The sequence below is a fragment of the Sminthopsis crassicaudata genome, chromosome 2 (genome assembly GCF_048593235.1).
Source record: "Sminthopsis crassicaudata isolate SCR6 chromosome 2, ASM4859323v1, whole genome shotgun sequence".
NCBI lineage: Eukaryota > Metazoa > Chordata > Mammalia > Dasyuromorphia > Dasyuridae > Sminthopsis > Sminthopsis crassicaudata.
In genome coordinates this window covers 497,314,553-497,338,256 of record NC_133618.1, presented here as the reverse complement: position 1 = coordinate 497,338,256, position 23,704 = coordinate 497,314,553, and the positions used below count along the sequence as shown (strand labels likewise).

At 39.1% G+C, this 23,704-nt stretch overlaps 1 protein-coding gene across 7 annotated transcripts in view; it reads left to right on the top strand.

The window, feature by feature from the left end:
* RGS3 (regulator of G protein signaling 3) overlaps window positions 1–23,704 on the top strand; it is a 172,270-nt gene that overhangs the window by 36,202 nt on the left and 112,364 nt on the right. For 4 of the 7 annotated variants that reach the window (XM_074293639.1, XM_074293638.1, XM_074293641.1 and 1 more), the window contains 4 exons: window positions 10,600–10,681; window positions 11,569–11,674; window positions 11,883–12,225; window positions 13,560–13,599. In XM_074293639.1, coding sequence (XP_074149740.1) covers window positions 10,600–10,681; window positions 11,569–11,674; window positions 11,883–12,225; window positions 13,560–13,599 — 571 coding nt within the window. Of the gene's footprint in view, window positions 1–5,399; window positions 5,602–6,449; window positions 6,509–10,599; window positions 10,682–11,568; window positions 11,675–11,882; window positions 12,226–13,559; window positions 13,600–23,704 lie in introns of those variants that run through there. The other 3 variants (XM_074293642.1, XM_074293647.1, XM_074293643.1) reach the window with 2 other exon arrangements.

Here is a 23,704-nt window from a genome sequence, read left to right as displayed (position 1 = left end):
CCGTGCCCTGCTACTCACTGATTATCTGTGGGCCTCAATTTCCTTCTTTGTAAATTGGGGGGGGGGTTAGGACCCTTCTAGCTCTAAATGCTATGAGGCTGTGATTTCATTCTTCCATATTTTCCAAGAAGCACTCCAGGACAACAAGATTGGTGATGACTGGGCAAGTAGCAACTTTTTGAATTTATTAAGTTGCTTATTATTTCTTGCCTACACTATATCCCTTCCCTATGAGCTAAGTGCTTTCTTCCCATTATTCAGCCTTTCTTCCCTTTCAGTCAATGTCTTAGTCTCAATACTAAGAGAATGGGGCGAAACATAGCCCTAGTTTGTGAGGGGGAGGACTGTGTCTTGAGGATTTTTATAGCACTTGAAACCTTTCTCATAAGCTTCCCCATCTTACATGCCCCAATGGCTGAATATGACCCATCATTCCAAAAGTCAGGTTATTGTAACATCTTAGGAGGTTGGCAGCTGCTAATTTTGTCATTCCTGGATCTGAGACTGGATGCTATTTCATTGGTAAGATGCACAGAAGCCTATCTAGGAGACATGAGAATGTGGGGAGGATTTCTGAAATTCTGTCTTTTCCTTAACAGGGTAGATTATTGGAAATAATAGTAATTAGTAGGTCATGGATGAGGTTTTGCTTATGCCCAGCATTGTACTCGTGCATTACACAGAGGAAGTATAGACCCACTAGGAGCTTCTATATATAGTCTAGCCAGGAAATTAAGACACAAGTCAGTGTGAGAATAAGATCATATATAGAGTGCCTCAGTCTTGGAGCAGTTATAAGCTCTTAAAAGTTCAAAAGTACATCAAAACTTTTAGGAAAGACTGTTTAATAAAGGACTAAATATATGAATAAAAATAACAAGTGTATTTGGAGTCATAAAAGGAAGAGCAATATCTTTCACTTTAGACATAAATATTTTCCTTCTCCCTGAATAAAGACACAAGCCTCTCACTTCTCTGCCCATTTGGATGAATTGGGAGAGCTAAGACATATACTGCTGCTCCTCTTTGGTCCTATTCCCAGAGAGAATGGACTGATGCTGAGAGCACAAGATCCACAACAATATTAGAACAAGGAGAGGGATTTTTAAAGATGATCTAGTTTAATCATGATCCTATAATCAGGTAAATTGGTATACCCAATTTAGAGATGAGGCTTTTGAAGTCAGAGAAATTAAATGACTTGGACAATGTTAACTTTTTAAAAAAGTTCCCTTTAGAGTTTTTATTTTGGCAGTGTTGGTATTGGTATTACTAACTGTAGGTTCATGATGCCTCTTCTTTTTTATTTTTAATTTTACTTTAGAGGATCTAGGTGGCAGAGTGGAGAGAGCACCAGCCCTGAAGTCAGGAGGACTTGAGTTCAAATTTGACCTCAGACACTTAACACTCCTTAGCTGTGTGACTCTGGGGAAGTCACTTAACTCCAATTACATCAGTAAAAAAAATAGTATATTATTTTCAAGTTACATATAAAGATAGTTTTCAACATTCATTTCTGTAAGATTTTGAGTTTCAAATTGTTTTTCTCCCTCCTTCCTTACCTCCATCCTTCCCAAGACAGCAAGCAATCTGATAGAGGTTATACGTGTACAATCGTTTTAAACATATTTCTATATGAGTCATATGTTGGGAATGAAAACAAAAGAAAAAAATAAGAAAAAAAGAACAAAATGAAACAAAAAAGTGAAAATAGTATGTTTCGATCTGCATTCAATTTCTATAGTTTTCTCCCTGGATGCAGATCCCAAGTCTATAATTCCATAGATCTTAGATCATGGGTCTTAGATCAATGTACTGTGGAGAAGAAGAGTGAGTTGATCATCATACAACCTTGCTGTTACTGTGCACAGTGTTTTCCTGGTTCTGCTCACTTCACTCAAGCCCTTGACATCTCTTCTTTAGCCCAGAGACTTTGGGCCTCTTCCATCCAAGTTCCAGAAGCTAACTGGTTGAGGAGAAGTAGACACATCAGGCCCTGAACTTGACATCAGATTAGCTATTCATGATATATGCTGGTGCCAGGCTCTGGGTTGCCCCAGCACAATCTGCTTGGCCTGGGACACAGCTGGCTGGCATCTATATCTCTTGAGTCTGTTCTCAGGCTAAAGGAGAAACCCCACAGGGTAGCTGCAGTGCAAAAACTTAGCCTGGGCTTCTGGCCTAAACACTTAATTTCCCCTCTGCAAAGAATTCTGAATGAATAGGGATTTTGGTTTGTAACTTTAGGGAACTGTTAAAGGAGAATTCAGGAGCTATCTGTTCTATAGCCATGTAAGGCTAAAGAGAAGGTTGTCTTTTGATTTGGATACCTCATTTGTTAAGAGGTACTGCTGTCTGCCCTCATGTGAGAGCAGTCCTGAGATTTGGAGCGAGATCCTCTGATATGGGTCAATTTTCCTTGATTTTTATGAATGATCCTAAATGGGGAATAGCTACACAACATTGGATCCCAAAAGAAAATCGGACTCGACAAGGCCAGTGATTTATCAGCATTCAATTCTGTTTGGCTGCTTTCCTTTGGCTACATTTTTACTTATTTGTTTGAAACTGTAGGGTTTTGCCAGGCAAACAAATCCAGGGTCTAATCTCCCCTCCCTTCCTTTCACACAATCAAAACTGGCTCTGAAAGCTCCCTGGTTAGTCAGGCTGCACTTCTGTGTAGTATTACCCAGAGAGCAGCATGAAAGCAGCAGCTCTTTAAACTCCTTCTAAATCTGAGGGCCCTCTTTTCCCAAACACATGGACAGAAGTTTGGGCATAAGAGAGAAGTTGTTGGGATTTTTATTTGTGCTAATGCTTCTAATATTGAGTGACTGTGGTGATCTGTAATCTGTAATCCCAGCATACAGAAGGAATTGTGCTTCAGAGTAGCCACAGCAATTTCACCTTTTCTATCCTTCAAGCATAAGAGGGAGGTTTTTTTTTTGTTGTTGTTGTTTTGTTTTTTTGTTTTGTTTTTTTAGGAAGTGTTAAGATAAATTCGGTCTTCTGAGAGGGGTGGGAAGAGAAGCTTTGAAACATGCTTTGGGGAATGATATAGGGAGTCATTTAGGGAAGCCATTATGGAATATAAAAAATATTAAAGTATTTGGTGTGTAACTTTAGGGCTTAGTTGAAATTACATGACATGAATTTGTAGTGTTCCCATCAAACACAGCAATTGGGATTGGGAGCTAAGATATCTCCCTTTTACTTCTCTTTTGGGTTGAGCAGTTTGTTAGTGGGAAAGCCAGCAAAAGTGACAAAGTTGATGACTTCTGGTAGTGGCATCTTTATATAGATTATAATACTGGCCCATGTCTCCAAGTTTTAATGGAAATGGAATTGGCTCTATGCCTCTTCTTAATTTCCTTTCATTTTGGTTCCTCTGGGACTGTATCTGGGTGGGAGACACCAAGTCTCTGCAGCTTAGAGATGTTTTGAGTTTCAGAAGTGGGAGGGTCCACACAGTGTGGCTATTCCTTCCTCATCTCCCTGGGCTTCATCCAGGGGGACAGGCTTGGATTGCTACAGCTACCATTGCCTCTCTGGCTTCTAGTGAGGCCCATATTTTTTATCACCCAGAGAGACAAACATGATGGTGCTACGGAAAGTCAGATTTATTCTCTGACCCTGGCTTTACTGTGTGATCAAGACCAAATCATTTCCCCTCACTTTCCACTTCTGTAAATGGAAAGGATTGTCATTATTTATAAAGGTATTTTCAATTCTGATTGTATGCTGCTATGATTAGGATAGTTTGATTCAGCAAACATTATCTACTATTTGAAAGGATATTTAAAGTCCTTTTTACTTCTGAACATAGACTTTATGATTCAAGTACTAAAGCAAAGCTTTAGAGGTGGAGCCACACTTCTTTATTGCTCTGTCCATAAATGCCCTGTATGCATCCTATGAGTAACATAGCTAACAGTCCAATAGGATTATCTCCTTGGCTTTTGAGTCCTTAGTACTGTTGCCTCTATAACAATAACTTCAGACCCTAAATCAGGTATATTTGTTTAGGCTAATGAGATAAGGAATGGGAGAGCCAAAGTACTCGGGGAACGTTGGGAAAGATGATCAGGGCCAATGACAAGTAGCAACTTAATAATTTTAGAAACAACTTATCAGGTCTTTCATTACTCAGATGTCTTTTGCCTAGATGGACTGGGCTCATCTTTTTTTCCAATTTCCAAACCTTTTTTTTCCAATTTTGTTGGAGTAATTATAAAGAATAATTTTTCCTTTTTCTATCCTAACACAAGGATGTACCATAAACCAGAGAATGCCTTAGAAAATTTATGTGCATTACATAGAATCAAGTCAAATGTCTACTTACTTGATAAAGACTTGGGGTTTTAGTGGCAAGCCCACCAGTCTCATTTAGCTTGCTTTTATTTTGTCCATAAGACTTGTCCTTAAGAAAAGTATGGTGATGAACCTAGATTTTGGTAGTTTCCAAGCTGCTTTGGAAACTTGGTAGCTGGACAAAGAGGCACCAAAGTTAGCGTTATATAGTCATCATGTCATAATGATTAGACTGGATTCTTACTTATGTAATACTTTACAAAATGTTTCCCTTATAACAACCCTATGAGGTAAGTAGCATAAAGTATGCTCATTTTTTGGAAATTCAGAGTCTGGTTGCACAGATGAAGAAACTTAATACTTAAAGAAGTGAATGAAGCATGTTTTAAAGTTTTATGTCTATTAGGAGGGTAGAGCCAGGATTTCAGTCTCACTCCCCTTATTCTAAATCCTGGATTCTTTCTGCTATACTGGGTGTGCTTTTCTGGTAAATCTCCCTGACCTTTTCCTTATCCAGTCTTCAAGTTTTCATGTTGCCCTTTTGTGATGGTTCTCTATTCCTGTTCCAAGCTGCTCATTTTGAGCAGATTTCACACAAATAGAAATGTTAGGGTTAGGAAAGCACATATATTATTTGTTTTGGATCCCCTGGGGGTAGGTTTTTTGCACAATTGTATTTTGTGTTGAACACAAACAGGATGGGATGTCAAGATACAAACAACTGTGGGTCCTTCTTGGATTCCCCAAGCCCTGCTCTTCCTCATCCCAGACTGGGCAGCCTCTGTGCTAGATGGAAGGGAGGGGGAGTGGTTTCGATAGAGGAGAACTGTGTTTTCTGCCTGGACTTCCCATCTAGGCAGTGTTTGTGAGAACACTGCAATAACAAAGTGCTCCATGCTCAAGAATGCAGCCAGAACAAAAGCCACATCAATAGCACTGGGGCTAGGGAATACTAAATAGTTGACAGGAATTTTAATATAAAACTCTCTCTTCCTTGTCATTCAGAGGTTTCAGGAAGCCCTCAGGCTTATCGTAAAGAGGCATACAGCTCAGACAGGGCTTGGGGAGGTGAAAGGTGATTTCCTGCCATTCTTCTGTAGAGCTGGGTTCCCATGGGCGGTTATGCCAGTTAACTGTGGCTCAGTCCAAGCTGTCGTGCTGTAGGGTGACTAGATCTCCTACTGCTTTGGAGAATTGAGTTTTCATGGGGTAACAGCTGAGTTGGGACCTGTAGCTATGAATCGCTTCAATGGGCTCTGCAAAGTGTGTTCCGAGAGGCGTTATCGACAGGTGGGTGGAAACTCAATTTCTGGAAAAGTAAGGGCATTGGGGGTGGACTGGTAGTGGCTGTTTGGTATTACTGTTATGTATCCCCTTCTCTCTGTGTCCCAACTTTATCCTCTACACCTGTTTGGCATATTTCTCTTTGACCTCAATGAAAGGGAAGAGAGAAGAGAGTAGAGTAGGCTGGAGATTTTCCTAGGAATCCAAGGGATTCAAAGGATCCAAAAGATCTTACTTCTGTCTTCTCCCCATTGTTAAAATACCTCTTATCTTAAAAATCCATATTTTTGATTCTAACTGCTGAGCAGATTTTCCTTTTTAAAAAAAACATTGTTATTTTCCTCTTCTTTTCCATGATCCTTTAAAAGTTATTTTAAAGGATTTTTAATAAAGGGCAATTCCAGCTCTGAGAATGAAATAGGGTAGTATAGTAGAAAGCACACTGGGCTGGGAGTGAGTACTGACATGGCTTCAAATCCTGCCTCTGGCATTCCTAGTTTGGTGACCAAGGACTTAACTATTGTGACCCTAACTATTGGCAGTTTCTTCATCTGCCAAAATGAACTATGGTTCTCACTTCTTTGAGTTGTTGTGAGGCTTTATTGAAATAATACTTTGTGAATTTTAAAGGCTTATATAACTGTCAGCTTTCAGGGGTTAGGATAATAGGCTTTAGAATTAGAAGGGATTTAGCATTGGCTTTGTCCATTTCCCTCATTTTGTAGATGAGAAACCTGAAGCCTCGAGAAGTAAGGTGACTTAACATTCCCCAGAAATAGTAAGGAGAGGCATCCTTTTCCTTCGCCCAGCAGAGTTGTTTTGGGATGATACAAGATTATTGATGGACCCTGGAACTTTTCTGAATGAGGAATAGATCCTTACATTTCAGTCTTAGGAGGCAAATATGATCCAGGTAAACTCTTTTTTTTTTTTTTTTTCCCCTGAGGCTGGGGTTAAGTGACTTGCCCTAGGTCATACAGCTAGGAAGTGTTAAGTGTCTGAGACCATATTTGAACTCAGTTATCCTGAATTCAAGGCTGGTGCTCTATCCACTGCGCCACCTATCTGCCCCCTGGGTAAACTCTTGAAGTAAAGAGGATTGATATTTGGGTCTTTGGGGAGGGTGGTCAAAGACTAGGAAATGAAGGTTTCCCCCCCCAAAAAAAGAAGGTAGCGATAGTATGAAAGCAAGGAGTATCTTATCCTCCTTAAGGCAGCTCCTCTCTTTAAGGAAGACTTAATTTGTTCCTCATGTTCTTTGAATCCTCTGTGGCTTCTTTGGCAGGGGAGAAAAAGAGGTGAAAGCACTTCCATTTGTTGCTCATTGTCTCTGGGCTGGAGGAGACCATTGCCTTAAGGTAACTTAGGCGTTTAGCTTCTGAGCAGAAATTTAAACGTAGTGTTCCTATCTCTTCTGAAATACTTCTTAGATCAGTAGTTTTTGGCTTTTTGTTCTGCATCCAATTCTCTTTTATTTACCTTCTTATTCTGGCCTGTACCCATTTTTGGAAATACACGAGTCAACATGTATTGAACACTCAGCATGGCTAGATTGTTGGGTGGCCATATAGTTAACATAATACTAGTAGATCAGTAGTTGGTTTGGGAATTGGGAGCAGAAGTGAATCATACAGATAGGATGGGATGCAACTTGGGCAAAGTAGAGGCTGGAAATGGGCATACCTGGTGAGGGCTTAAAAGCTGAAATCAGATCTTGCATTTAAAAGCTAGGTGAACATTTTGGCTTGTGGAGCCAAAGGAAAAAACTGGTAACAAACAAAATAAGACCAAGGAGACAGTAGCATGAGGCATCCTTGAGAAGAATTTCAACTCAGACATGAAAATGTTGAGATGTTTTCTGTTGAGGTGAAGCCTTGCCCAAACCATGCTGTTCTGTTTCTGTTATAGCTATTTCTGCCATGGCTTTTCCTGTGCTCTTGGGCCAGGCCATTTACTTCTTCAGGCTTTAGTTTGTCCAGATCTTTATTGAGATGTTTGGATTCCATGATCTTAAATATTCTCTCCAACTCTGGATTTAGGGTCTGTGGGTGTGAATAGGAAAATCCCATTAGGAAGATGGTTAGTATAGTAAGGTGGAATATGAGGTAAGAGATAAGGGATGATTTTGACATCTGGAAATGTGAGCATAAGATATTTTACCTGTCTGGGATTCACTTTGCCTATCTACAAAATATGAATGAATAATAGGTAAGAAATGTGCTTAGTATTATATAAAATATATTTAAATATATTAATATTTTCTGCTTGGGGATTTTTAGTGCTCAATATTTCCTAGACACTAAAAATAATTCTTTTGGATTTTAATATTGTCAGGAAATAGCAAGAGAAACATAAGACCTAATGCCTTCTGTTTTTATCTTTATAGCTTAAGGTATGATAGAACAGAGCACTACTGTTATTAGACTCTGCTTTTGGTAGGTACAGATCCTCATGAGAACCAATTGACCTCCATCTTTTTTTTTTTTTCTTCCATTCCCCTCATCGCCATCAATATCAGGATGTGTTTGTCTTCTGGTGCAGTACATAGTTTCCGGAATCTTATTGGGCTTGCCTTTGGAACTTGAACATGGGCAGAGTGTGTGTGTGTGTGTGTGTGTGTGTGTTCTTTGCTGAAGTTTGTTTTTCTTTTTCTTTTTTTTTTTTTTTTTTTTTCCTGCTTTGGCTATGTATTTTCCCAGAATTCTTATGGGACTAGGGTTCCCCATCACATCACCCCTCCCTTCTTGTCTGTCAGATTTCCTGTTTTATAAACTTGCTTTGTATTGCGTTCCAGGGCTCATAGGAAACAATCTCCTGAGCTGTAGCAGCAAGGCCGACTAGTGATCCTCCTCACAGGTCTTGGGAACTCAGAGCAACTAGTTTCTTTCAGATACCCTGATTTAATTTGGGCCTTGAGATAGTTTCTATGTAAATGAAAAACTTCCATCCAGAGTGAAAGGGCTAGCTAGTTGGGAGATCAAATTTTTCTTGTGTGAATCTGACTCACCTTTAAGGCTTTCCACAATTTGCTTCCTAGCCAACTTTAATTCTAAAACCTTATGTTTCAGGTAGGCCAGTTTTCTCAACTTGTCTAGAATACCCTATCAGTTCTCCATCTAGAACCTACCCATTCTCTAGGGCCCATTTTACATTTTGCTTTCTTCTTATTATTTTTTTTGAAAACAAGAACAACTATTTATCATACATCAAAATAGGACTTAACTTAAATTGTTCTTTTATTGTTTAATATATTTGAATTTACTTCCTGTATTTGTATAATCAACCTTAATTCCTTTGAAAATGTAATTTCAGACTGGTCTTCCAGGTTAGCTCATATTTCTATAATATGGTTTCCTTTTTATTTCCAAAGAACTGCTTTCATTGCCTATTTAAAAAAAATCCTCATGCATTGGAATTTTTCCATGAGCTAATATTAACAAAAAATTAAATCTTTGGTTAAGTTAAAATAGTGCAAGTAGGACTTTATATAAGAAAATGCTCATTTTAAATGATGAGCTTGTGGATTTCAGAAAAACCTGGGAAGACCTACATGAACTGATGCCAAATGAAGTGCGCAGAACTAGGAGAATATTGTACACAGTTTCATTGAACAATGTTTAACTTAGCTCTTCTCAGCCATAGGGTATAATTCAAGACAATTCCAAAAGACTAATGATGGAAAGAAAATGCTGTACACATCCAGAGGAAAAAACTATGGGGTTTGAATGCAAATCAAAGCATACTATTTTCTCTTTGTTCTGATTCTTTTACAACATGAGTAATGTAGAAATATGATTAATTACATTTTACCTTCTTTATAAAGCCTTCCCTAACCTCCAATCTATGCTGATTTTTCTTTTTGCTTAACTTCAATAGCTTGTTTGATATTGTTCACTTGGCATTTAGTTCTATATAGTCTTAAATTGCTTACTATTTAACCATTTGTGTGTGAAAATCAGTAAACATTTAAATGCCTATGAGGTGCCAGCCACTGTGCTAAGTGCTGGGGTTACTCATGTGAAAAAGAAAACGAGACCCTGCTCTCGAGGAGCTGACAGATTGAAGAGACGACACACAAAAGGAAGCAGAAAGGAGACGGGACTTGGCTCAGTTCATGAGAAGAATAGAAATGGCTGGCCCTGTCCAGGACTGCCTTTCCTAAATGGATCTCTTCCTTTCATTCTCTACCTCCAACAAAGGAGCAGAGGGTACTGATGAACCAAGGTGCTGAGGCTGGTGCTCTATCCATTGCGCCAGAGTTCATGATGAGCTGGGAGAGGGCTCTTGGGGGAATTGAAAAGTAGGACCAATGAGGTGGGAAATGGAGAATGTGTGTTTATGTGTGTTTTGTTTCCACAGCTAGGTTCTAAGCTTTTTATAGAAACTGTATCTTTTATATCTTCTGGAGCAGTTAGCATGGAGGTGGGCACATAAAGGGGTGTTCAATAAATATTTTTTGTATTTGCTACCTTTGTGTACAGACACATGCTTTCTTGTTAGTGAGACCTTCCTGTAGGGAATACAATTTGATGAGCATTTATTAGCTCTTTGATCCCAGTCCACACCTGAAGTTTCTGGATAGAGAGGCAGAGTATACAACATCACTCTGTCAAAGAACCTGGAGTATGGAAAGAGCTGATAGGGCAGGATATATTGTTACTATAGCTTGTGCCTGGCAACAAAATTGTGGTTTCCTTGACCTGTAAACTGTTCAGAAGTGTTAGCCAAGTACTGCAATTTGTCAGCCTGGAGCATTGACTAATTGTACAAGTTGTGAAACTTGTAAGAATATTAGGAGAACACCACAAGCTAAGCTCCCCACTGAGAGCTGGTTAGAAAATTGAGTTCTCCCTGACAATGTCAGACTTTGCCTGGCATTTGAGACTCACTTTCTATAAATCTGGAGCTGCTCTTTCTACTTTGTCTGAGGACTGTAAGCTCCTCCATACCACTTCTCCAGGGAATGGGTTTCTGGGAATAATGGGTTTTGGGCATATGTTGTAGATCACCATCCCGAGGGGAAGGGACGGCTTTGGTTTCACCATCTGCTGTGACTCTCCTGTTCGTGTACAAGCTGTAGATTCTGGTAAGTAAATGATTGATTATGATGCAGCTTTTTGGCTTTAGGCTCTTAGGGTCCAAGCTTTTAACTCTGTAGTTTTGTTACCTTGTATAGACTGCAAATAGGGACCTGAATAGTGAAACAAAAGCTAAAATGTTTTAAACCCAGTCAACCATTATTAAAAAAAAAAAAAAAAAGAATTGCAAACAAAACAAAAATTTCTTGGGAAAAAATCAGGGGACCAATTTGAAGTAAAACTAAACTTATTTAGTTTATCAGAAATATTTTCAATTTAACCTCATCAAAATTCAATTTGTTTACAAGCTCTAATGAGCACAGAGATGAAATAAATCATAGAATTTCAGTGCTTCAAGGCACTTCAGCAATCATTTAACTTAGCCTCCTCATTTTACAACAGAGGAAAACAAGGTTAAACAACTTATGAAATCCCATAGCAAGTTGTTGACAGAATCAAACTTGTCCTCTTTTTCCATGCAACTAATGTTCCCTTTTCTCTGAGGAAATAGGTGGTGAAAGTAGGCAGTCAGGCAGAGCTGCCACGGCCTCTGTGGGGAAGGAGTTCTGAAGAGAGGGGGATAGCAGGGGAACGAGGGTGGGCCTTAGACAGGCAGGGGTGGTTGGGGAGTGAAGGGAGGCCCGGGTGAGTATTGAGTGACGTCTTTACCTGACCATCCCAGAGAAGGAGAGAAAAGGGAAAGGGAAACTTGGGTAGACCCTGGCTTTGGTTGAAGACAAAGAGGATAGCTCATGGATCTGGATCTGGAAACTTAAGGCTCAGCACTTGTGGGACGTGTTGGAGGCCATACCTATGTCTGTGGACTAGAGAGATGTGGGACTTGATGGTTTCCTTCAAGTAACTGAGTGATGGTGGGGGTGGTCTCTCCCGGCAGGGGGCCCTGCAGAGCGGGCAGGGCTGCAGCAGCTAGACACAGTGCTACAGTTGAATGAGCAGCCTGTGGAACACTGGAAATGCGTGGAGCTGGCCCATGAAATCAGGTGACTGGGGAGCAAGGGGGCAGGACCCCAAGCTCTTGAAGACTGTCTGAGCCTTCCCCGATCCATTTGTCTTGTCCCACGTTGGTGTATCTGACCCCACTGCCTATTCCTGTGCCCTCAAATGCTTCTGTTCTTCCTTGGGTTATCAGTGAATCAAAGCTAATTGGCATCTCCTCCCTCTCCCTTGTTTCCTTAACCCCTCTTTCAGGAACTGCCCTGGTGAGATCATCTTGCTAGTGTGGCGCATTATCCCTCAGATCAAACCTGGGCCTGATGGTGGTGTCCTGCGCAGGGCCTCGTGCAAGTCAACTCATGACCTCCAGTCACCCCCAAATAAACGGGAGAAGAACAGTGGTCTGGGGACCAGACCTGAGCAGCGCCGCAGCTGTCACCTGGTGTGTGACAGCTCTGATGGGCTGCTTGTGGGCGGCTGGGAGCGTTATAGTGAAGTGGGGAAACGGACCCAGCACACGTTGCCACCACTGTCCCGGCCTTCAGCTCCTCCTGACCCCAACTACATCATCTTAGCCCCTTTGAACCCTGGGAGCCAGGTAGGAGTGTGTACTGCAGCCTGTGGAACACTGGCTGCAATTAGGAGGGTGGAAGGAAGGGTCTGAAGATGTCTTTTACCTGACAGGGATGCTATGTCCCAGAGAAGAGTTGAGAAGAGGGAGGGAAACTTGGGCTGCACGCTGAGTTGGGACCAGGTTATAGCATAGATTGTGGATCTAGAGCTGGAAGTGACCTCAGAGGCACCTCGACTCATTCCTCATTTTACATACAGGAAACTGAAGCTCAGGATGAATGAGCTGTCTCAGAACACATTGGTACCACCTCAGAAACAGGATTTGGATACTGGTTCTCTGTTCTGGGGTCAGCTTTCTTTCCTTGTCCCCTTGCTTATGTAATGATATCTACTTTCTTCACATCTTGGGATTTCAACTTTTTATTATTTGACCCATCTTGTTTCTTTTCCTTTTGACCAAGTTATTGGGTATTTCTTTTTGAAACTTATCCTAGAGAATCTCCTTTGAAGATCTTGATTGACACTTCTCTCCTCATTAATGTGTTCCACAGATATTTTATTAAGTGCCTATTGGGTGCAGAAAATTGTATTAAGTCCTAGCAGAGATGCATAATTTAAATAAGACTTGAGTTCTTATTCTTGTGAAATTTAAATATAATAGATACAAACATAGACAATAGAATATACATGATAAGTGAGTGAGATGAGTACAATGCAAAGTATTATGTAGGGTCTATAGAGGAAAGTTTTTACTGTAAGATTGAAGGCACTAGGGAAGTCCACCTAGTTCAGGTAGTAACTGCTTTGTGCTTAAAAGAATGGGTAGGAATTCAACAGGTGATGAGGGCAAGGAAAGGCTTTTTAAGCATGAACAAAGGCATGGAAGCTGGAGGGCCTGGGAAGGTTTAAAGGGGCAGAGGGAATGTGGTAGTACCTGGCTCTAACTTACAGTATAAGAAGGGAATAATGTGGGAGAATGCTGGAAAGACAAGTGGGTGACAAATGGCGTAGGGAGACAGATGTCTAGCTAAATAGTTTGAATTTTATTCAGTTAATAGTTGAATAATAGTCCCTGAAGACTTTTTCTTTTTTAAAGCAGAAGATATGATTTTATGCACCAGAAAGATTTCTTGGTAATATTATGAAGAACAGGTCAGGTTTGGGGTGGGTGGAAAAGAAACACAGAGCTCAGAACACCTGTGAGAGGTGCTTGCAGTAGACCAGAGAAAGTGATGCTGGAGGATGGGGAAAGAGAGGAGGGAAGAGATGGAAAAGATGTTAAAGGTAGAGGTGGAGTCAGGAGGTCTTGCTTTAATAGTTAAGCTGGTGATTCTATGCTGTTTTGTTTTTTCCTTTTAGCTTCTGAGGCCCTTGTATCAAGAGGACAGCATCCCAGAGGGTAAGTGTTTTCTGCCAGTTTCTGTTACCATAAAGGTCCCTGAAAAGAAATGGGACTACCTCTTTGTCCTGGGTTAGTGACTCCCCCTCTGTAATTCTTATAGTTGCAGTATGAAGAACAAAGCCTTCTGGGACTTTCCCTTCATTTCCACTAAGCTCTAATAGACTAACCAACCCTAAGGGAGTCTGGGTAAATGAAAGTGACAAAAATTTTTAGAATAATTTAGTCTTTACACCTTGCCCAATCACAGTTCCTAGATTTTTGTTGTTTCTTTGTAAACTGTCCCAATCATATTGAAATTGACATTTTCTCCAAAGACAGTACTTTTTCCTCATACAGAGGAGGTTTCCATCTGAATTCTTTCTTGGTGACCTCCCAAGAGACTGCAACTTCAAGGTTTGAAACATTGCAGACTGAAGTCACTTATTTTCCTTCATAAAAAATAGATCTTTTACTATCTTTGGGTATGGTGGTGTGCTCTATAATATAAAATATTTTGAACCGCTGCTCTATGGAGTGAGGAAAGAATCAGGATAATGCTAGAGTGAAGTCTTGAATTTGATAGTTTGTTGAACCAGCTGCTCCTGGGAAGCCTGGAGTCACTCCCAGTTAGTATCTTCAAGTCCAGTTTTTGGAACCATTGAGTTCTCAAGTGTTATTTACCTGGTCATTGTTGGATGTGCAGGTCCCTCTGGGAAATGTTGAGGTCCTTTTCCTTGCATGTGAACTAAGCACAGTATAGGAATAAAGAATATCAGGTTGATCCTAGGACTAGGAACTACTTCAAGGAACTTGCCAAATTAATGGTTTCCACTGCAGTTGGGTAAACTCCCCTGACTCTGCAGGTTATGACATGGAGAGGTACTTTGGTATGGGTAGAGCGTTGGAGGAGGAGGGAGGGACCTGTTTTGGATCTGACTGTTGCTATATAGCAATATAGCCTGCTAGAAGTAGTTGTAGTGTCTCTGGGCTTCAGTTTCTCCATTTACCCATTGAAGAGATAGGGCTAGATAATTTCTAAGATTCCTTCTTCTTCTAGATCTGACTTCATGAGGTTCTTTGATGAAAACATGCATGTAACTTGATCTCAAATTTCCCCAAAACTGTCTGGATTCTGAGGAGAGTAGCTCCTGATGAGTTTTGCTTTTGGCCAGGGAATATCAAGCGGCTCTCATGGACACTAAGCTCTCTTCTGAACTTACTCAGCAGATGTCATTCCTAACTGAAGAAAATGGGGGTCCTTTCTACACTGGCAAGCAGAAATTCCTTTCTCAAGTTTATTTTGATTTCCTGAAACAGATGAATTGTGTGAGAGCAGAATCTGGAGCCCTTTGAATTAGATGCTAGGCTCAGATTTTCCTTTGTGCTTAATATAGCAAGAATATGAGCAGAAGTAGGGGTGTGTGTGTGTGTGTGTGTGTGTGTGTGTGTGTGTATATGCACACATACATATACATGTGCTTCTGCCAGGAACTTAACAGAGAAGGGAACCAGCCCTCTATTTGGATAATTATTATAGTGACTTATCAAGCTCCTTCTGGCCAATTTGAAAAAGTCAGGAAGCAGAGTAAAAATCTATCTGCTTGCTTGCCAAATAGTCTTTCTGACTTCTAGTCTTGTTTTCTCTCTATTATACCATGCTGGCTTTTCCTTCAAGTATAAAGTCCTGTTGTGATATGCTGTTGTGAGCTGGTAAATCACTTCATTTCTGCAAATAGATCATTTGACAAACACTTTTAAGGGAGTGATTATTTTTTTATTTTCCTGGGTACTTGGCTACTAGCTGAGGATCTTTTAAAATTGGGCTTTCTCTTCCCTACCATAGAAGTAGAACTAAGGCCTTCTGACATCATGTTACTTACTGAGTTGGATCCAAAGGGACAAATTTGGACTTGTTTGCTGTGTTCTGAAAACAATTCCTTTTTCCAGGAAGCCTAAGATATCAGCTCTTATATGGTGAAGAATTTGACTAAAAGCTCAGGTCCAATGATTCCAGCAGAGGTCATTGACTTATAGTCTATTGAGAGTATTGGTCCTTTCTTATATTACTTTGGGAAGGGAATCCCTAAATACAGTACAAAGTACTCAAAATTTGGAGATTAACTCTGTGGAATGAGTTTGAAATGTTGAGAGCTTCACAATGACCTTTGTCCTTTTTCAGAGCTGCCTTTGTCTTTTTTTTTTTTTTTTTTTTTTTTTGTCAGTGTTACTTGCCTTTTTCTCGCTTACATATAAAAGAAGACAATACTTCTTTCTAGGTAACAATTGGAAAATCTTTTCCCTTTTATGGGTGAAAGGTACTAGCTAGGTCAATATAAAGCTCATCCCCTGTGTGCTATTAGTTGATAATTGTTCTTTGTTGAAAGATTCAATCAGCAAGGGCAGGAATCAGTTTCTGAATTCAAGTCTCATAGGAAGTCTAAGGATCCCAATTTGATTTGGCTCAGTTTGATTTGGTTCAGTTCAGCAAGCAAAAACTCCCTTGGTTCACTGGACATGAAAAGATAACAGTAGACATTACCAGCCTTTGGGATGAGGGAAAATGCCACTTCCTTTTTTTTTTCTATTTTAAAATTATTTTTTTAATATACATTACTTTATGAATCATGTTGGAAGAGAAAAATCAGAGCAAAAAGGAAAAACCATAGGAGAGAAAAAAAAACAAACAGAAAAAAAAAGTGAACATAGCATGTGTTGATTTACATTCAATCTCCATAGTTCTTTTTCTGGATGCAGATGGCATTTTTTTACAAAGTCTATTGGGATTGCTTGGATCACTGAACCACTGAGAAGAACCAACTTTCATAGTTGATCACTCAGCAGAAAATGCCATTTCCTTCTAAGATGGTGCTCCGTGAGTCTGAATTGTAAGGGGAGTGAATTTTTGTTAGGTATAGGAAGAGTAAGATGTACATTTTGAATTGAAGAGATTTAAAAGTTTTGAGTAGCTAATTTCAGAAATTTAAATGCCTAATATGTACAAGGCCCTTTGCTAGTTGGGATGAAGCAGTATCTTCCTTGAAGGAACTTATATTTTACCAAAAAGGAGAAAAAATCTTGGTTTGAAATTGAGCAAAGCAAGAGAAAAGTCTTCTTTCAGCACAATAGGTTCATTATGCTGTGGGGGTGACTTGTGGCTTGACACTGTGTGGCAGAGAAGTGAAGCAATCGATGAAGAGTTTCAGAGGAAGATCCCAGAGATATTCCCCCCACTTTCCTCACTTCCCCCCCCCCCCATACATCTCTTTAGGAGGCCATCAACATCCAGCTCACCATGATTTAATTCTCTCCTGAAAATAAAGCACTTGATTAACTGGAAAGTAATAAATATGACTTTAGTATTAGGGAAGAAACTAGGTATATATTGAATTACAACTGAAATGAGAACTCCTGAGTTCTAGTTTTGGTTTGGCCATTAGCTGACAACTTTGTGGCTGTACCTAGGTTTACTTCCTTTCCCTAACTTGCATGGAAAATGAAACACAATTTTTGCCTTGGGAAGAATGCTAAGTATCAAAGAAGAATGCAAATAGTTTATTGATGATACTGCTAATGGTTGAAATAAAAGCCTCCAAGTCTTAGCTTCTATTGCTAGGAGCAGATGTGATTGTGTTGGTTAATTCATATTTACTCTGGAGCTGGGTTAGCAGAATTCCAGATTCCCTGACCAGATCAGCTCATGTTTAAGGAGCACTATAATGCTCCTAGTCCATTGGACTAGGAAATCCCAAATCTGCTACCAACTTGTGTATGATCTTAGACAAGTTGATTTATATCCTTTGATTTCAGTTTCTTTTGAAAAGTGAGAGTTGGACTAGATGATCTTTAAAGTCCTTTTTAGCTTTTGCCAGTTATTTTGCTAGAAAAGTTTTATGAATGAGTGAATCTAAGTATTAGAGGACTAATTTGACTTTGGGTACAGAGGCTTGTCATTAGAAGGCTTATCACAAGGTGATGATTTCTTTGGACTTGGTAATCCATGAAATAAAATAAGAAATGAACCTTAGTCATGTGTGGCTTCCTTGTGCTTCTGTAGGAAAAGGTGGAATGGTGGAAAGGAAAGCAGAAAGTTCTAAGAGTCATAGTTTTAACATTGCTTGTACAGGTCTTAACTGATGGTACCCTAAATATGATAAGTTTGTGTACTAATATCTGTTGCAAAGACAGAAGGCAAAGAGAAATATGTGAAGAATTTGATAAAATCACTTAAGAAATTGGTAAGTCAAACCAATGTATCCTTTGATACTCGGAGACCTTACTACGAAGGTGGGCACAGGGAAGGATGGTGAAAGATATATTGAAAAACATGGTAGAGACTTGGGAAAAAAAGAGGGCAAAAGATTATTATAGACATTATAACTACATATTAATTTTTTTCTAGAAGAGACTTGATGCTAAACCTAATGAACCCTAAGCAATATGGCAGAAATGAAACTTACTCCATCTTATCAGATAGGAAATGAAGAGTTACTGATAATTCAAGTCATATAAATATTAGCTCCCTTTATGCAATCATATCCACTAATTAAAGGCAAAATTAACACAAAATTTCACATTTATAAAACACTATAGAATAAGGTAGAAGAAAATTGTGAGCAGCATCCATTTAAGAATAGCAAAAACTGGTAGAAGCAAAAAGAAGTTTAAGAAAAGTTGGCATGAAATTCAAGTGAGCCACATCATTGGAAGAGCATTCATAGATGAAACTGGCAGGAGAATAACAAATGGAACAAATTTGTCAGTGTTTCTATTTTCATCAGCAGTGACAGTGGAACCTTCAGAACCTCAGTTCTTAATGTAGCTTACAAGAAGGTAAAAATACCATTTAAGTCGATGAAGTTGGGAAGAACAGTGAGCCCTGAGATCAGACTGATACCCACTAAAGACATCTGAGCCAGAGGTGATATAGTCTTGAAAGCATTGGGGCATCATTTAGCAAGGTGTCTTAGGAGAGTGGAAGATACCAAAGGAATGGGGAAAAATTTCAGACATAACTGCCAACCTATATGTTTTCACCATGTTATTTTTATGAGAATAATCTGATGAAAAACAGGAAAAGACAGGCTTTTGCAATCAATTCTCTATAGCTGATAACATTTCTATATTTATGAAATTATTTGAAAGATTCAGAGAATACAAGACTGTTGTATTTATTGCTTGCCAAAAGATATTTGTCTCAGTAGAGTCTTGCATGCACAAGTTAGGACCATTAGTGATTCCTTGATAAATACAGCCATTCTGTTTAGCAACTTTTTGAGTATTGCCAAATGAAGCATGTATCAGGGAGATGTGTGTTTAGCACTGTTATAGAGGATGTATACAGGATGTTATAGAGGATGTCTTGTGTAAGATCCATGTGGAAAAGAAATTCCCATCTAGAAGATGCAACTGTTTGCAGATGATATTGTTCAGAATGCATTAAATCCCAGAGGTATTCAGTGAGATCCATTATTGCTAAGAGGTGATTGGCCTATCATTCTATATGGGAAAAACTAAATGGATGAAAATTGTCTATTGTCCAGATTATGATGTATTGTTGGACAGCTGTTCCATTGTGTTGGTCTACCAGTACATTAACTGGGAGAGGCACTGCAGATGGAAAATGAGTTGAATACAGAATTGAAGAGAGAATAGAAGAGGATTGCATTTTGGAAACTTCACATGTGAATCTTACAGTAGCACAGTCCTTTAGGCAAGTCTCATCCTCTCTGGGTCATAGTTTTCTTGTCACGAGGGGGCTTGTGTTCCTTCTTCTAAATCTATGTTAATATAATCCAAAGAATCAAAAGTTACTGATGACCCACAAGGAAATGTAGAGATACATAGTGGTTACAAACTGGCTGTGGCATAAATTTGGTGGTACAAAGGCCTTTGGGAAAATGTTTGACGAGAAAAAGAGAATGGGGATGGAGCGTCCAACCTGAGAATTCTCCCTGAAACCTAGAAAATTTAGAAAAGCCTGAAAGTCTTCCAGAAATTTGGGTAATCCTTTTTGAAGGCTCTATAGGAGAACACGGACAGTAATCACAGGAGAGCACAAGGATCTGCATTTAGTGTATCCCTACAGCAATGAGGTCACAGATCTCCCAAGGTGTGTAAGGGGACTGAATCCTAGCTGTGCTTACTGTCTGCTTGATCCAGGGCAAGTCATAGAATATCTCTGAACCGGCTTCTTATCTAAGATGAGGTGGTTGGGCTTCTTTTAATTCTAAATCTATAATTAGTTCCTTTAAGGGGAGCTTTGTAGGCAGGGAACCAGCCCTTTCCCTTTCTATATGCCTGTTATTTATATGAGCAGTTTCAGGACATTTGACAGAATTAATCTTGCTAATATAGAACCCTGAGGGACAACATATATATATATATATATATTTTTTTTTTTTTAATTTTATTTTATTTTTGCTCTTGATCCATTTTATAGATTGTAGAAACTGAGGCAAAGAATTTCGAAGTGGGCCCAAATATTCCATCTTGAGGCTTGAACTGATAAATAGGTTCCTGAAAGCTAGACCCACAGTCTTCTAGTTAGGTCATTCCACATACCTGTGAATGCTAATTTAGGATACAGTGGTGAGAGATTTCTTGGGGTGAACAGAGTCCCAAATTGTTCCATGGCACATGGACAGCATGCTGTTTGGTTATGTTTCCTGGGCAGAGGAGGGAGAAGGGTAGCAGTACACCCTCAGCATTGTCTGCTGACCTGAAAATGCCTGGTTTGAGGTTCCCAACAAGTGATTTAGTATTGCTGCCAGGGTCAGATTCAGAAGCAGCAGGAGAGAAGTGTAATTACTGTACATGGCCAGTGGAGCAGATGTTGAGAAATAAAGCCTTTTTGTAATCTGGGGTTTTAGGGAAAGAGGAAGAGATTTCTACGGTGAAAAGAGACTGAGTAGGAGTTGAATGAACTAAGTGGCAGAGGCTAGATAGCTGTAGTTAAAAAGTGCTGCTGTTTAAAAATACATACACACAGACAAAATCAAACTTCAAACTAAAATTTTTAGAGCTTTGTATGCAAAGAATTCCTTGCTTGCTCCAAACTCAGATCAAGCACCATTTTCTACAAGTACCTTCCCCCTCCCTAAAATTACTAGATACATATTTTAATTTAATTGTCTATGTGTGTGTTGTCTCTTTTGAGCAGAATTGAATATTGAATAGAATTCTCTTGAGATTAGGGTCTCTTTCATTTTTATCTTTATATTTCTAGCACATATCACAATTCCTGGCACATAGTAGGTACTGTCGATTCAGAGGTCTGGCTGATGCTGGGGTCCAGCTGAGGCTGGGTCTGTGGTGGGAAAGTCTGTGCTGGGATTAGGGACTAGGCCTGGTTCCTCAGACTTTTTAATGCTGACCTTCCAGGTTGTCTTTGGTGTCTCTGAGCTGAGAGGTCTGGAAGCCATTAGTACTGCTGCTGATTCATTGGTTGAGCCTGCTGGGGCTAGGGCTGGGTCTGGGGCCACACCATATCACAAACCTTTTCTGCTGAGCTTCTAAGTTGACTTAAGCTGGAAAATGTTCTACTTCTTTTTGGGTGTTCTGGTACTCTAAAATTTGTTTATAAAGTCATTATTTAAAGGAATTTGGAGCAATTTCGGGGAGGCAAGTTCCTGTCTTTACTCCCCTGGACATTAATTTAAATTCTACTGTACTATTGGGAGGTTATTCTAGTTGTTGGTTTTTTTTTTTATTTGTTTGTTTTTAAATATTTAGGTCTCTGTCTCTTTTTAGGGAGAATGCCATTGAAAGGTGATAGCTATAAGGAAAAAAACACAATTTTAAGTGGAAAGTTTCTTAGACACAAATAGTATGATCTATATGTGAACAGAAATCCTCTTCATCACATCTTCAAATCATCATTTAATTTTTGATTAAATGACTACATGAAGAGATAGCCCATTCCATGTTTCCATGCCTTTGCGGTTATATCAAAATTTTCCTTACATCAAAACTAATTTTGCCTCTTTGTAACTTCCATTCACTGATCCTAATTTTGCTCTATGGGCCAAGCAGAATAAGTCTAATCTCTCTTCTATCATGTCCCTCTCACTTCCTCTCTCTCCCATTTCCTATGCCCAAGACATTAAAAAAAAGATCAATAATCCAGTCCAATTTCACAAACATTTATTATATACCTATTAGGGGTCAAGAGTATAAAGACAATACCAGCTGTCAAGGAGTTTATACTGGGGCATGGAATGGGTCAGTGGGATACAACATGTACTGCAATAATAAACTAATTTGAGGAGAAAGAGAATATTAACTTAGAGAATAAGAAAAGTCTTTCAATAGAAGGTGGTTCTGGAATTGAACCTCCAAGGAAGCTAAGAATTCCAAGAGGTGGAGGTAAGGGAGAGCATTAAAACCAGTAGGCATGAGATGGTATTACACTTCACTAGTTCCCCTATGGCAGGACTTCAGGGTCCTTCACTTTATCCTTCTGCTAGCTCTCTCTGCATGCCAGGTTATCACTGCTCATATCTCCAGCTTTGGACATTGTGTCTCTCAGTGAAACCTAAGATTGCTGCCATATAAGACTATTGAAAAATATTGAGCTTTTTATATCCTCCCCAAACCCAGTGATCCTTTCCAGATGTTGTTGAGCTAGTTGTGAATTTGAATATAAAACTTGACATCAATCCATATTAAATTTTTCTCTTGTAGGATTTGGCTCAACAGCTTAGATTTCTCTCCACTCCTGAACCTAAGTCCAGGCCCTTATTACCTCTTGCCTAGATTATTAGAAGACTCCTAACTGGGGTTTCTTCTTCAAGCTCCTCCCCAGTGTAGTCCATTTTCCATTTTTGACTAAATGACTCTCCTACTGAACTAACTTTAATGACTTCCTATTGCCTCTAGGATAAAATATGCTTAGGTCTTAAAGTCCTATACAGCATGCCCCCCCTAGTCTTCTTTTCCAGCCTCATTGAACATTACTTCTTCCACAAACTGTTATCTAGCCAAAAAGGCCTTCTCTCCATGTTCTCCCATGCAACTCCTGTGTTCCATCTCCATGCCTGGAATGCTTTCTCTCCTTACCTCTGTTTAATAGTCCATCTCTTTTAAGATTCAGTTGAAGCACCATCTTCTGCATGAAGCTTTTCCTGATCCTACCAACTGTTAATGTCCTCTCCCTTCCCAAACTATCTTGTTTTTAACAACTTTGTGTAGATACATGTATGTATTTATTAGCTTCATATTTATGTTGTATTTTTATATGTATTTATCTCCCCTATTAAAATCAATCAATCAATCAAAATATTAAGTTATGTGCCAGGCACTGTACTAAGCCCTGGGGATACAAAAAAGGCAAAAGGGAGTTCCTGCCCTTAAGGAGCTTACAGTCTAATGGGGAAGACAACAAGAAAAAAATATATATATAATAAGCCATTTAGAGGATTATTAGGAAATAATTAGTAGAGGGGAAGCATTGGAATTAGGAGGGATTTGGGAAGGCTTCCTGTAGAAGTTGGGATGTTAATTGGGACTTAAAGAATGTACACTAATTGCAAGTAAAGATTGGTTTATTCTTTGTATTTGAATCCTCAGCATCCATTGTCCTCAGTTCATTTTGAGCACTCCTGACACTATTCTAACAGATTTACTTGTCTTTTTTTTTTCTTCATTTTTTTTTTTATCTTTCTAAAAAGCAAATTAATTGGTGGGTTGCCTCTATATCCATATTTAAGACAATCTTTCCTTTTCTTTCTCATTGGAATTGGTTTCTTTTGTGACTTCAGAATTTCATTCTTTTTTATTTTTATTTTTTTTTATTTTTTAATTTTATAATTATAACCTTTTTTTGACAGTACGTATGCATGGGTAATTTTTATCCCTTGCACTTACTTCTATTCAGATTTTTTCCCTTCCTCCCCCAACCCCCTCCCCCAGATGGCAGGCAATCTTATACATATTAAATATATTATAATATATTCTAGATACAATATATGTGTGTAGAACCGAATTTCTTGTTGCACAGGAAGAATTGGATTCAGAAGGTAAAAATAACAGTTTACACTCATTTCCCAGTGTTCCTTTTCTGGATGTAGCTGATTCTGTCCATCATTAATCAATTGGAATTGGATTAGCTCTTCTCTATGTTGAA